Source organism: Hordeum vulgare, chromosome 5H (assembly GCF_904849725.1).
Source record: "Hordeum vulgare subsp. vulgare chromosome 5H, MorexV3_pseudomolecules_assembly, whole genome shotgun sequence".
NCBI classification, from domain to species: domain Eukaryota; kingdom Viridiplantae; phylum Streptophyta; class Magnoliopsida; order Poales; family Poaceae; genus Hordeum; species Hordeum vulgare.
In genome coordinates, this window is record NC_058522.1 from 579817318 (window position 1) to 579833334 (window position 16017).

Here is a 16017-nt window from a genome sequence, read left to right on the forward strand (position 1 = left end):
GGTCTGCTGATGTATCCTAGTTAATCTTGTGTGGCTTTAATTAGTGTTATCTGTCACCCTAAAAAACATTAGTGCTATCTGTCAAGTGCTGATGTCACTGCAGTAGTTTTTTTTTAGAAAGCAATGTTGCTGAAGAGCATAGCAATGAAACTGAATTTGTAGTCAAAAGAGCATAGCATGGAAACTGAATTTGTAGTCAACGGTGTAAGATCTCATACATGTTTTTGTTGCTTCAGCAGGTCGACAAAACTGTCAGTTACTTGTTGAATACTTTTGGCCATGTAGAGTGGAATAATAGTAGACTGCGATGCCCATGTAGGAGGATGGAGATATTCATACTATGTTATTATGCAGTGATCAGCAATTCAGCATTGGAGACAGGTGCCGCTGGGCAGCAAGATTAACTGGCAGGAGCAATGATAGATGTTGATAATTGATCCCCTCTGGGAGCCACCCATTCAAATTTTAAAACTACAGGATCTACATTTTAAAACTATGTTATTACATTGCAGGTTTAAGTTTGTTTTCTTCTTTTGCACATGCCTCTCCGAACTTGCTGCATGCATTGGAATCTACATTTGCAGAGAACATGACAGGATCTAACATCATGATCATTGGAAGCTATGTTTTGCTGCCGGCTCTCCTCGTAATGCACTTCAGCTGTCCATTATGATCAGCTGACTTGAACATAATTTTGCTAGAGACTCTTTGGAGGAGCATTTATTGCTCACTTCAGGTCACAAGGTTATGCAGTGTCCAATGATGCCCAGGCTGAGCAACTTTTTTCACAAGCACTTTAAAGTCTTGGGTGTAAAATGCGTTTGAATTTGCAATAAATGGCTCCTCCTTCTATATTGAAATAAGCATATGAATAGTGTTTGGTCAGAGATTGTGAGGGTTACACTGAAGCTTGTTATAGAGCTAAGGAAACAACAGGCTTGTTGAATTCACTCACCTTTGCAGTACTCTACTGTGTCATTCACATCCACGTAATTATCTCACAAAGCCTCAAAATCTGTAACTTCAGTATGAATTTTGAGATTTTTTGCCAAATGTTTGTCTAAAATATTATGAATTTTAATTTCGTAGAAGCTTATTAGCATTTTTGGAATATTTATTTCTCCCTGCTTTTTTTTCTTCTTCTTATTTTCTCGGTTCATATGAAGTGTTGGTATCTGAAATCAAGATGGTTTTTGACCTTGGATGTGAACCCAAATAAACCCATAAAAAGGTGAGGGCCAAGCTTAGATTTTGACAATTCTCCATGGAAGAAAAACATATACAGTGATCAATAAGTAACTATATTGGGTTTCGTTGTTTTTATTAGTTTATACTCCTTCCGTGTCTAAATATAAGTCTCTCTAAATATCCTACTACCGACTACATACGGAGCAAAATGTGTGAATCTGAACTTTAAAATATTTGTATATACATCCTGTAGTTTATAGTAAAATATCTAAAAATACTTATATTTAGAAACGAATGGAGTAGATTTATTGCTCTTCGAACCATCTTCTTCCTTCAACCCCGGAGTACCTCCATCTGACGTCAACAGTGCCGCCTGCCACGACCTACCGTGGCCGGCGGCGGTGTTGCACCACCTCGTCATCCCTCCTTCACAGGCCGCCCCCTTCACCCTCATCCCGCTAAACCCAACCTTTTTTTGGATTCGACAACCCTTCCCACCCAGCGCATTAAGATGCTCCTTCGTTTCCACCAGCTACGGCCATCTGCAATGCCCCCATCTTCCCCTCATCCTAGACTCAAGGTCAACGGTGCTAGCCCTAATGTCCTCATCTCACCCTCGGGGGTTGCACCTTGATCTTACACATGAACCGGTTGAAGCGGTGAAGTTTTTCAATCCCTTGAATAATAGCAACACAACAAACAAGGTACGACGGCGCCAAGGAAGATCACCGAACTGACCCAGTCATCGTATGCCATAGGGACCCCAACCGCTGCTGCTTCAACTTCACAACAAGAAACAAATCGAGGCAATCCCGAGGACACACCGCTGAAGAGCCGGCTACCTCAAACATTGCCACGTCGCCAACATCACTTGCACCGTCATCATTGCAAAAGAAGCCTGGACGCCAAAACCGTCGATCCACCGACCATGCTCTTTGATGCCAAGCTCCAAAGACGAAGCACCCAAGAAGGAAAACAACACCAAGGTGTCATCATCGTGTGATCACACAAGATCAAGAGTTTCCCCGGAGAGGTCATGATGACAAGATCTGCACATGAGGGGTGCGGGAGCATAGTAGCGATGCCTCCAGGAAGGTCAACGATGGCCACATCCTTCGCCATCGCTGGTCATGCCATAGAGCCGGGACCGGGTCTCCAAGCTCCCACACCACCTCAGTCGAACATCATCCCGAAGTGACGTTGACCAACCACCGCCAGCATCGAAGCTGCTCATCGATGAAGAAGCACTGATTTTCGCTACAGCTAACCGTACCTCGCGGTGACCATCAATGGTTGTCCGGACACAAAGCCACCACACGCAGCGCTACCCAATGTGCCATACGGAATACAATGTCGACACAGAACAAAATGAGCGTTGCACCGATGCCAAGAACCACCATGGTTCCAAGCTGCAACCAAGCATCAGATGCGCCGACGCGCCCACTGGAGACCAGATTTGTTGCGCCCACAACTGGAAGGGCCCTTCCTTGCTATCCCGAGCATCGGAGCCGTGTGCCGGCATCCCCAGGGATGCTCTCGCGATGTCAGACCACGCAGGCGCGCACCGGCCTCACCTCTCATGACCATAGATCTTGTCATTTTCCTGACTATAGATCTTGGCATTTTCCTGACCATAGGCACATAACGGCACACGTGAAGGAGGCAGCCGAGGCGGTGGCTATAGCTGCGGCTGCAGGGCAAGGTTAAAGGATTTCTAGAAATCCAAAGCATGGCATGTAATGTAGTATTTGTATTTTTTTCCCTTTCTCTATCTTTTCATCTTTTTGTATTTTTATAGAATGGCTTGTACTCTTTTACTTCTATGGTATTTAATGAGGCAGGCGCTAATAAAACTCTAAATTTATCCCATATAATACTATATCAAATTATATATATTTTGGATTTTTTTTCTGGTTTTTTTGGTCTGTTTTTCGAAAAAATGCAATCGGCCCGGCACACGTTTCCAGCGTGCCCCAGCGTGCTGCGGGCCGGCACGTTTAAGACTCATGCCGTGCTTGGGCCTGACCCCGGGCACGTGGGCCGGCACGGCACGACCCGGTTAATAAGCGTGCCGTGACAGGCCGTGCATGACACGATTATGACAGGCCGTGTCGGACCGACCAGTTTGACCAAGTATGATGTTGGTTAACTGCATGACCTAGTCATATGAATAGCTAGCTGAGTGTGCTAATCAGATCAACATGCCGGTCCGTTTAATGATCATACCATGTCTGGGCCTGGAGGCGTAGTCCACGGGCTGACACGGCATAGCCCAATTGGTAAATGTGCCGGTGCGGACCGTGCCGTGTCAGGCCCGTTTGACCAGGTATGTGCGGCACGACGTCTCCCATATTCCTAGATGTACGGATCGGTGGTTACCTCCCATGTAGCTGCTCCGCGAGTAATATGTACAATATACTAAACCGGGAAGGGTTTGCGTTTTCTGGTTTTTTTGACTTTTTTTTGCATCTACTGTTTGTATATACACGGCAACGTCGACGTTAATAAACAGGGGTGTGAACAGTAAGCAACCAATAAACACTTGAATTTTTTTCATCACCTACTGTTTGTATATACACGGCAACATCCCCGTACGTGCGCGTAAACACTTACCCCGTGCACATGAAACATCGTATGCAGTGTGCTTCCGAACAACAGTAAACAGTTACCCCTAAACATTTAAAAAAAATCCCATAAAAAAGTATGCAAGTTTTTTTAAAAAGGATATATTTTACACACCATTCTCTCCCCTCCTCTCCCTCCATCTGACTTTTTACAGGTTTGTGCAGTAGTAAGAGCAAGTCTAGTAGAACCCTTAAACCCTTAAAACAAAAATAAGTTTTAAGGGTTGAGAATTGCACATTTTTGACATTTTTAAGGGTTGAAAAACTGGACAAAGACTAGAATCCTCAAACCCAACCCTTATAACGGAATATTCCGTTATAAGGGTTGGGTTTGAGGGTTCTAGTCTTTGCCCCAACCCCAAACCTTAAAACTGTCATTCATATATCACACATTTCATCACATTTCATCATATGTGGTTGTTCCTTAACTAAACAATACTTCAGTATATATCCCATCAAATGTGACTGAAAGTAAAAAAGAAACACATTCAACTCTTGATAAGTGGGTTTGCAGTTATGCACTTAGTAAACTTCCAGACGTCATTGCTCAAGCTCAAAAGTATGACTGTGTATGGCAAGCCCACTAAAAAGACCAAGATTGAACTCCTGTACTCTGAAAGAGATCCCCTGCAAATATCCAAAACGGAATTCAGACAACAAGATAAGAAATTTGCAGGACAAAGGTGAGAACTTGTATGCTGAATGGCTTCCATACGAGTCTTCTTCCTCCAAACAGACAAAATTGACAAGAACATCGACGCAGCTCAAATCATAATATATATTTACTGAAACTACTGAAATATCGTTGACTGAAGTTGGATTCTTTTGGACAGGCAAGAACAGTAGTATTACTGAAACTACTCAAATCCAAATATATATATATACTGTAAACCCATCCAGTAACTGTAAAAAAGAAACACATTCAGCTCAAATCTTAATACATATATACTGAAATCCAAGTATATAGTATATATGCCGGATCTTGCCATATTGTTGCCTGAAGTTGGGTTCTTTTGGACAGGCAAGAACAGTAATATACTGAAACTACTGAAATAATATACTGATATTGCTGAAACTTCAGAAAAATTAGCAATCGAGCATTGCATAGTTCCATGTAATTGTTAGTATATACTGAAGGGGCGTTACCTTGGGCTGCTCTGGCCGCTGGAGGAGGAACGGGGTGGCTGCACCTCAGGAAAAATTGCTCCGGGGCGCTCTTCTCCTCTTCATAGAACAGGCTGCCGCTGGAGGAGGCCCGAGGGGAACGACGCGCTTCTCCTATTCAACGAACAAAATCCTCTCCCCACGCGAAATCCTCTCCTTGATGGACGGGGCGGCGCTGCGGGGACGGGGCGGCGCTGCGGGGCTATGGAGGGGCGGCGGGGACGGGGCGGCGCTGCGGCGGGGCGGCGCTGCGGAGGGGCGGCGGGGGCGGCGCGGCGGCAGTTGCGGCGATGCGGACGGGGCAGACGGGGCGACGCTGCGGAGGGGCGGGGAAGCGGCGGCGGAGGGTGGCCGGGGTGGGGCGGCGGAGGGGCGGCCGGAGCGGAGAGGCGGCGGCGGCGGATCGAGGGAGGGAGCTGAAACTTCCCTCCCGCGCTGGAGAGGAAGTGGAGTGCAGGTCGGGGACAGTTTCTCCCCCCAACCCTCACTTCTACAGGCTGCGATGGCGTTTGCGGGTTCGACCTTTATTTTTTTTACGGGTTTAAGGGTTTAAGGGTTCTAGTCTACGTCGTTTTGTCGACGAAAACTGTAAAAAAACGGTTATTTTTCATAATTTAAGGGTTTGAGGGTTCTACTAGACTTGCTCTAAGATAGTTGTGACACCGCCATAACAATTCTACAATTTAAGAGGTATTTTTATTTACTATTTCCTCTAACGAAATTGTTTTGCGGTTTGTTGGTTGTCTGCTTTTCGTTTTTGACCAAAATTCTATAATTTTTTAGAATTATGTTATCTATCTTGCGCCAAATTAACCATTTCTTTCTGAACTGTAGATCCACTATGATTAATTTTGATTATCATAGTAAAATACTTTTTAGTTCTATTTGAATCATGGTATCATCACCCTATGAACTAGACATGCAAGATTATTTCTCTGACTATTACTATTACTACCCCTTCATTCTGTTAAACAGTGAAGAAACACCGATTGTTATTGTGAATAGGTTGTTGGAGTCTATCTTTGACATATGTATCCTACAAACCAGCATCTAATCAGCTACAGACAGCAGAGGGATAAGGTATATGTTTCTACTACTAAATAGTTAGATTTCTCACAAAACTATGTATATACTAAACACATATTTGAACCTTCACTAAATTTTTTTTGTCCCGAGTTGTGCATGAAAGATTTAGTCCATACCATTGTTGTTTTCGACCAGAAACTGAATCTGCACTACTCCTTACTAATAGCAACTTTTGAACACCAACTTTACATTGCCGAGATGGTCCTTTCGACAAAGCTTACTCGCTCTTCTGCTACACAGTTTATTCAGTTCATGGAATTAGTTTTGCACAAGTATGTCTCATGTGATTTATGATTATGATTTTCATATATATATATAACGATTTTTGCACATCATGGTCCCTTTCCGATTTATGTTTATGTTTCAAGATCATATTATATCAAGTAGACTACATTTAGCTTGACATGGTTAGTAGATACTGCTACTACTACTTGGTCCAATTCTTCTTTGTCATGCAGTTAGTTGCGATTTTATGGAAGTGACGGAACATATGGACACGAGCAATGGTCCATCATATGGTCCTCTGATGGACCTGGAAAGCGCTTTATTTCATGGTTTGGGGCGTGAATAATTTTAGAATAATCACAAGGTTGTCTTCATGTTTTGGGACCTGGATATTTTTTGAAGGATCACAAGGTAGTCTTTAGTTTAGTTTGTTCATTAATTGGAGTTGTTCTCTTTTGTCGTTAAACAAAATAGCGTTCTTTCTATTCAATGAAACTTGGAAAATAGAAGGCTACATTTTTTGCTGTTCTCCCCTCTTTCTATCCTTCCAGATAATGAATAGTGTGATCTGAAACTTTTGGCTTTGTTCTGGCATGGAGAGTTGAGAGTTAGGAGAAGCAGGATCATCTATGGTCGGTGCATAGCATACAAGTGACACTTACTTTGTGAAAAATTTAATTGTGTTGTTTTCCTTCTAAAATTAGTTCAGATACAATGGTGCCCCAAACTCTCATGGTCGTGAAGCGCATATTGCTAATGTACTACAAGAATAGCTACTAGCAGTTCTGTTAATTAGGCCGAGCTAGATGACTTAATAGCATTTGCCCACTCATTAGCTTAATTAGAAATTTAATCATTTAGGTCAATGTATATTCTTAACACAGAAGCATGCGTTCGTCTGGGTATTTTTGTTACCGAGTTGATAATAGCTCAGTGTTATACTTTGAGTATCACCACTAACATACATTAATTTCCTCTCAAATTGTAGCCATCTTTAGACTAAAGCAATGGATTGTACTATACACTATCAAAGAGTAGAGAAAATGTATATGAGTGCAATAATGCATCCGCTCAATAAGATCCGTTTCACTTGATGTGAAATTTCTTCTTCCACTGTACATGTACACACACTTGCGGCATGGAAAGCTTAACCTGTCTCAAATCTGAAGTAGGTTCAGATCTGGTCAGCAGTCGGTCCAACGCCTCAAATTCTATCTGAAAGAGCTGGCTCCATCGTTGCAAACCAGTATGCATGCATGAGCCAATTAATTAGGAATAAACACTTCAGGCAATGAAATGCAGGATAACATATGCATGCATGCTTCTGTCCGTACACGAACTGCAGTTTAATTTCATATTAAGTTTGCTTTTTCTTTGCAGACCAGGTCGTTGCTTGTGTAATCAACTACCAGTACTAAACTCTTACTAAGAAGCTACAAACAATTTTGTGGGACTCTACAAACAACTTCTCAACAAGAACCACACCAGTAAAAGATAAGTCCAATTGATCATGTATAAGGATTGTATAATGTGGTTGAAATGACATCATGCATGGACGAGCAGAATAAATTGCTCCAAAAATTTATGATTGCTTACATAAGGATATAATCATAGGTTAATTACAGGTTTAGACTATTGCATCTATCGTCTTTCCTTGCTACTGTTTTTGTTTGACTTGATCCTCATTGTTCTATTATCACTAATTATAACACTACAATTCAAAGAGCTGATTCTTTTTTCTGTCCAAGAACTATAGTATGCTGGAGTTTGAATTCGCATGCTAAGCTGAAGGAAATGATTGGTGCTGCCGTATGTGGAGAATTTACTTGGTTAACATTATATGAAAGAATAGCACCATCCTTTTTTCTTTTTGTCAAATGTTGAATTCGCATAGGCAGTTTTTCACTACTCTTTTTCATAAAGCAAAATACCAAAAAAATTCTGAACTTCCTCTCTCCTTTAATAACTTAACTGAAAATTAAAAGTTTATTTTCCTTAGAAAAAGTATAAAATCGGCATCAGGGTTCAAAAAACTGCTTGGTTTTCTAGAACCAAACGAACACTGGTTTTGAATTATTTGACAAAAACAAACTCCATGAACGATAAATATCATGGGAAAACATTTTTTTTTGGGTTCTTGCCGAGATAGAAACCAGTCAAATTTTGATTTCCTTAAGGTTTTTGTGCTATTGTTAAGATCATCAAAAAAATAGGCGCTCCTGGTGGTAAACTGGTAATAAATGCAATGACCAAGTACTGTAGAGAGAAGCTGAGGTCTCTTTCCATACCGGTCCATTTGGCCAGGTATGATGTTGGTTAACTGCATGACCTAGTCATATGGATAGCTAGCTGAGTGTGCTAATCAGACCAACATGTCGGTTCGTTTAATAATCGGACCATGTCTGGGCGTGAAGGCGCAGCCCACGGGCTGGCACGACATGGCCGATTAGTAAACGTGACGGTGCGGACCGTGATGTGCCAGGCCCGTTTGGCCAGGTATGTGCGGCAGTGACCTGGCCAAACGGGCCGTGCCTGACAGGCCGGCACGGCTGCCCGCAGGCTAGGCACGAGACGGACCTGGCTCGGCACGGGCTAATCGTGCTCGGGCCAGGCGTGAGCACGCCGTGGGCCGTGCCCGGTCCGCCACCCCGAGCCCGCGTGCCAGCACGACACGACCCGATTAGGAGGGAGCGAGGCGGGCCGACGGGGGGCACGTCTTGGGCCGATAGATCTGGGCGCGGTCAGCAGGGCAGGGGCGGCTGGGCGGGAAAGGGAGGGGGCGCGGAAAATGGGCGCGGGAGATGATTTTTTTTTGCCCTGTTTTATTTTTTAAATCAAAATAAATCAACGTGCCGTGGGCCTAGCGTGTCGCGGGTCGATCTGATTAGACCACGTGCCGTGCTTGGACCTGGGAGATCGGCATGCGGGCCGGTATGGCACGACCCGTATATTAATCGGGCTCAGGCAGGCCGTGCCGTGCATGACACGATTACGGCGGGCCGGGCCGTGCCGGGCCGTGCCAGGCCCGTTTGGCCAGGTATGTGCGGCACGATGTCTCCCATATCCCTGGATGTACGGGTCGGTGGTTACCTGCTCCGTGAGTAATAGAGAGAAGCTTAGGCCCTGTTTGTTTCATAAGTCCTAGGACTTTTTAAAGTCCCAACTTATAAGTCATAAGTCCCTACCTGTTTGTTTACAGGGACTTATAAGTCCCGAGTCCCTACCTGTTTGTTTAGAGGGACTTACAAGTCCATGTTGCACCTAATAAAATACACTTGTTCACATAACCCTTGTTCATACAAATGAATTGCAGAATAGTGACAACCGAAATAACAATTGTTCATAACACTTGTTCGACCGGGCGGCGACGGGGCGGGGGCGGCGACGGACCGGGCGGCGACGGGCCGGTGGGCCGGCGGCGATTGGGGCGGCGACCGGCGAGGGGTAGGGCGGTGCGAGCGACGAGGGGTAGGGCGGCGGCCACTGGATCAATGCGGGAGACTTTTTCCGCGGGCCTAACCAGCAATAAGTCCCAATAAGCTCCTACTAGAGAGTCTTATTTGATAAGTCCCAAATCACCATAATAAGTCCCAATAAGTCCCTTGTGTTTGGTTTAGGTGAGACTTATAGGGACTTTTTTAAGTCCCAAAACCAATAAGTCACTCAAAACAAACACCTTCTTAGATCTCTTTCCATACTTCTTCTCCTCCCACCCGCCGCAAAATTTCCCCATCTCCGAAACCCTGGCCGCATCCACCCACCATGTCGCCGCCGCCGCCGCCGCCGCTGCCGGACGAGCTCCTCGAGGAGGTCTTCTTCCGCCTCCCGCCGGACGAGCCCGAGCACCTCCTTTGCGCCTCCCTCGTCAGCAAGGTCTGGCTCGCCCTCCTCTCCGACCCTTGCTTCCATGCTCGGTACCGCGACTTCCATGGAGCTCCCCCCATGCTGGGCTTCCTTTGTTCCTCGCGCTCCATCTCCGAAGATAACGACCCGTACTTCTTCCCCACCACGAAATTCCGTGCGCGCATTCCCGACGACGACTGGGAGAAGTTCCGCTACGCTGCGTGGGACTGCCGCCATGGCCGCGTTCTCCTCGCCGATGACTGTTTCATCCCTGATTCCCTCGTCGTTTGGAACCCCATGACGGGCTGCCGGAGGGAGCTGGACCAGCCCGGCCATGTCGGCAGCATCTATGCGGCAGTGGTGCTCTGTGCGGTGGCCGGCTGTGACCACCGTGCGTGCCACGCAGGCCCCTTCCAGGTGGCCTTCATCGGTACGACTTATGATGATGGCGAATGCTTTGCAAGGGCATGCGTGTCGATGCCGATGACGATGACGACTGATCGGAGCAAGCCGTGCTCTCATTCTGGTCTTGATAAGTGGGGCGAGCCGTGCTCTCCTCTTCATGTTGGTGACTACACTCCATTCTGGGACGAAATCGCCCCTGTCTTCCTGGAAGACGCACTTTACGTCAACCTCATGTATCAGCAAGATGATCACATAGAAATTCTCAAGTACGACTTGGGATCTAACTGCTTATCGCTGATTCATGCACCGTTGGCTGGGTCTATCCGTCACAATGCCGCTATCCTCATGGCCATGGAGGATGGCAGTCTGGGGTTTGCACATGTGGACCAGGTAACCCTCCAATTGTGGTCAAGACATGGAGATTCTGACGGAATTGGGTCATGGACTCAGCGTACTATCATCCATCTTAATAACCATCTCCCCCTTCAAATTCCCAATAAAAGACTTAGACTGATTGGATCTCTGGAGGGCGGTGATACCATTTTCGTGAACACGGGCCTTGACAACTACGAGCTTAATCTCAAGACATTACGGTGGAAGACAATACAGAAGAGAGAAAAGCTTTATGTTTTGATTCCGTACATGAGTTTCTACAATCCACAAGGTATATTTGTATTTGTATATGTTCTCTCAGTTTTGATTCGGGAACAACTCTTATGGGATACTCCATATTAGTTAGTGGGACAAACAAAACACTTAATGCATAATCAAATTGAAAGTTATATTTGAAATATGCCTGCAAATTCTGAGTGCTATGTAATTACGACTAATTATGCTTACTAATTTGGCAATTTATATAATATCATGTCATCTCCTTTTTGGAATTACACCGACAAACGACTTCGCTTGCAGAAAAAGTGATCACTGGTGATGTGGCGCACTGACAATGTATGGTTGAGTATGCTTGGGGTAGGAGGCCACTTTCATCAAGAAGAAATTCGAGGCTAGAAGGGTAATCGCTATTTAGTAGTTGGTTTTGTGCACCGGTGCTTGTTTTTCATACTGTTGTTGGCTTTGGCCACTAAGCTTATAATTTCCCCGTGAGTAGCAATGTGTAAGCGAATGAATGAGTTATCTTGTAATGAACCATCAGTTTCTTGCGGCGTCAGCTATGTGCTCTCTTTTTAGTAGCCATGTACTGTACATTTTGCTGTCCCAACTCTGATCCATAATTTATATTCATCTCAAAAGATGTTCCATTGAAGAGAACATGCGCAAGAGATGATACGATGATGATTTCTGCATGTTGGCATGCTGATGTGCCCTAATTAATCTTGTAGATTTAGTTAGTGTTGATGATCAGATGTTGATGACTGACCACCCTCAGGGAGCTACCATTAAAACCCGCTTCAACGTTGCAGATTTTAAGTTTGTTGCAGATGCTCCTGGAAGAATTTCTCTCTGCAACCTGGTGTAGGCTAGCAATCAGCATTTGCAGAGAGCAGGGTGATCATAGGATCAACATCATGATCATATGGCAAGTTGTGCTTCTGTCAGGTCTCCTCTTCAGGCAGAAGCAAAAGCTCTTCTCATTCCAACTGAGGTTGCAAAATTAATTCAGATTCAGTAGGCAACAGATAACTATCCAACTGACGAAGATGATAGTGGTGGTTCAGAAAAATATAGACAGTAGCGAGTGAATTGGTTTTCTTCTAATGAACCTCTATGTTCTTGCAGCATGAGAGATGTGCTCTGTTGTTTCTGTAGACAGTAGCTTAGTCTTACCCTTTTCTAAACTATACTATTTGCTCTCCCAGCTCTGATGCATTCTTTAAATTCATCTCAAAGGATGTCCATTGCTGAGCTGAGGAGATGATGAAAGTATATCCAGGGTTAGTTGTTCTGTCATCCAAGAATTGATATAATGATGGTTTCTGCATGCTGGTCTGCTGATGTATCCTAGTTAATCTTGTGTGGCTTTAATTAGTGTTATCTGTCACCCTAAAAAACATTAGTGCTATCTGTCAAGTGCTGATGTCACTGCAGTAGTTTTTTTTTAGAAAGCAATGTTGCTGAAGAGCATAGCAATGAAACTGAATTTGTAGTCAAAAGAGCATAGCATGGAAACTGAATTTGTAGTCAACGGTGTAAGATCTCATACATGTTTTTGTTGCTTCAGCAGGTCGACAAAACTGTCAGTTACTTGTTGAATACTTTTGGCCATGTAGAGTGGAATAATAGTAGACTGCGATGCCCATGTAGGAGGATGGAGATATTCATACTATGTTATTATGCAGTGATCAGCAATTCAGCATTGGAGACAGGTGCCGCTGGGCAGCAAGATTAACTGGCAGGAGCAATGATAGATGTTGATAATTGATCCCCTCTGGGAGCCACCCATTCAAATTTTAAAACTACAGGATCTACATTTTAAAACTATGTTATTACATTGCAGGTTTAAGTTTGTTTTCTTCTTTTGCACATGCCTCTCCGAACTTGCTGCATGCATTGGAATCTACATTTGCAGAGAACATGACAGGATCTAACATCATGATCATTGGAAGCTATGTTTTGCTGCCGGCTCTCCTCGTAATGCACTTCAGCTGTCCATTATGATCAGCTGACTTGAACATAAGGTCACTTCAGGTCAGGTCGCAGGGCTGAGCAACTTTTTTCACAAGCACTTCAAAGTCATAGGTGTAAAATGTGTTTGAATTTGCAATAAATGGCGCCCTAGGGCTCCACCTTCTATATTGAAATAAGTATATGAATAATGTTTGATTATAGATTGTGAGGGTTACGCTGAAGCTTGTTATAGAGCTAAGGAAACAGCAGGCTGGTTGAATTCACTCACCTTTGCAGTACTCTATTGTGTCATTGACATCCACGTAATTATCTCACAAAGCCTCAAAATCTGTAACTTCTGTATGGATTTCGAGATTTTTTGCCAAATGTTTGTCTAAAGTATTATTGATTTTAATTTTGTAGAAGCTTATTAGCATTTTTGGAATATTTATTTCTCCCTGCTTTTCTTCTTCTTATTTTCTCCGTTCATATGAACCCAAATAAACCCGTAAAATGGTGAGGGCCATGCTTAGATTTTGACAATTCTCCATGAAAGTAAAACATATACAGCGACCAATAACATATACAGCGACCAATAAGCAACTATATTGGGTTTCGTTGTTTTTATTAGTTTATACTCCCTCCGTTTCTAAATATAAGTCTTTAAAGATTCTACTACCGACTACATACGGAGCAAAATGAATAAATCTAAACTTTAAAATATTTTTATATACATCTGTATGTAGTTTATAGTAAAATATCAAAAAAGACTTATATTTAGATACGAATGGAGTAGATTTTTTAAGAATTTGTGGGATTCTGATATAAATAAAGTTGTTGTTGATTGTTGCACGACATTAAATGAAAGTATAAATGTTGCTGTCATACCGCCACGTCAAAATTGAAAAAAAGATCATGATACTGAAATTATCACTACTCTCCCATTCTTTGGCTAAATCAAAGAGGGTGACCTTGTTGCTTGTGAAACATCGTGCATCCAGTTGAATTGCCGCAGATTGTTGGATGGAAATCCTAGGCCTTAGGAGACTTATTCCTCCTCGAACCATCTTCTTCCTTCAACCCCGGAGTACCTCCATCTGGTGTCAACAGAGCCGCCTGCCACCTCCTACCGTGGCCGGCGGCGGTGTTGTACCACCTCATCATCCCTCCTCCACAAGCCGCCCCTTCACCCTCATCCCTCTAAACCCAACCCTTTTTTTTGGATTCGACAACCCTTCCCACCCAGCGCATCAGTTAAGATGCTCCTTTGTTTCCATCGGCTACGGCCATCCGCTATGCCCCCCATCTCCCCCTCATCCTCGAATCAAGGTCACCGCTGCTAGCCCTAATGTCCTCATCTCACCCTGAGGGGTTGCACCTTGGTCTTACGCATAAATCGGTTGAAGCGGTGAAGTTTTTGAATCCCTTGAATAATAGCAACACAACAAACTAGGCACGACGACACCAAGGAAGATCACCGAACGGACCTAGTCATCGTATGCCACGGGGACCCCAACCGCCGTTGATTCAACTTCACAACAAAAAACAAATCGAGGCAATCCCGAGGACACACCTCTGAAGAGACGGCTACCTCAAACATTGCCACGTCGCTGACATCACTTACATCGTCATCATTGCAAAAGAAGCCTGGACGCCAAAACAGTCGATCCACTGGCCCTGCTCTTTGATACCAAGCTCCAAAGACCGAACTTTTTTTGGAATCGACAACCCTTCCCACCCAGCGCATTAGTTAAGATGCTGGTTCGTTTCCATTGGCTACGGCCATTCGCAATGCCCCCCATCTCCCCCTCATCCTAGACTCAAGGTCACCGCTGCTAGCCCTAATGTCCTCATCTCATCCTCAGGGGTTGCACCTTGGTCTTACACATAAATCGGTTGAAGCAGTGAAGTTTTTCAATCCCTTGAATAATAGCAACACAACAAACTAGGCACGACGACGCCAAGGAAGATCACTGAACTGACCACCTTATGCCGGTCATCGTATGCCACAGGGACCCCGACCGCCGCTGCTTCAACTTCACAACAACATACAAATCGCGGCAATCCCGACAACACACCTTTGAAGAGCCGGCTACCTCAAACATTGCCACGTCGCCGACATCACTTGCGCCGTCATCATTGCAAAAGAAGCCTGGACGCCAAAACAGTCGATCCACTGGCCAAGATCCAAATACGAAGCACCCAAGAAGAAATACAACACCAAGGTGTCGTCATTGTCTAACCACACAAGATCAAGAGTTTCCCCCGTAGAGGTCATGATGGAAGGATCTGCGCAAGAGGTGTGCAGGAGCATAGTAGCGATGCCTGCATGATGCACCCTTCCTTGCTATCCTGAGCCTCCAACGCGCGTGCCGACACCCCCGCGGGCACTCTCGCGACGTCAGACCGCGCACGCTTGCACCGGCCACACATCTCATGACCGAAACCACTGTCATTGCACCGCAGTGGGCCGCCAAGCCCTCCACCGTACGCCATGCCATGCATCGCTCACACCATTGGTCAAATCCACACCAAGGACGTGTTGAGTAAATAGGCAATTTTCCGAGTAGATTAATCCACAAAATAATAACTAGCATGGCATTGACTAGACTAATGACATACTGATCTTGAGTTAACCTAGCACATACTACGCATATAGTGGATACATCTATGCAGACAAGTAGTACTGCTAGAATAAATACGAACAAGAGGATAAACGAGTCATACCCTCCAATCGGCCAGTTGGCCGTAGCAGCAGCGGCGGCGGCAGAGGCAGTATCCTCTGCCGTCTTCTTCTCGGCTTCCTCGCGGAGACGATCAGCTTCGCTTGGTGAAGACATGGCGATGACGAGGACGACGCGGACGTAGACGAAGCAGACGGACGGAGGCGAGCAGTCGCGTGATCGCTCCCCAAAAA

The 16017-nt window shown here is 44.8% G+C and overlaps 1 protein-coding gene across 1 annotated transcript; it reads left to right on the top strand.

The window, feature by feature from the left end:
* Positions 1-10166: 10166 nt before the first annotated feature.
* Positions 10167-12478, top strand: LOC123395118. The gene is made up of 2 exons (XM_045090053.1): positions 10167-11199; positions 11448-12478. Exons 1-2 carry the CDS (start codon positions 10230-10232, stop codon positions 11477-11479), a joined length of 1002 nt encoding a protein of 333 aa, XP_044945988.1. The 5' UTR covers positions 10167-10229; the 3' UTR covers positions 11480-12478.
* The last annotated feature ends 3539 nt before the right edge of the window (positions 12479-16017 follow it).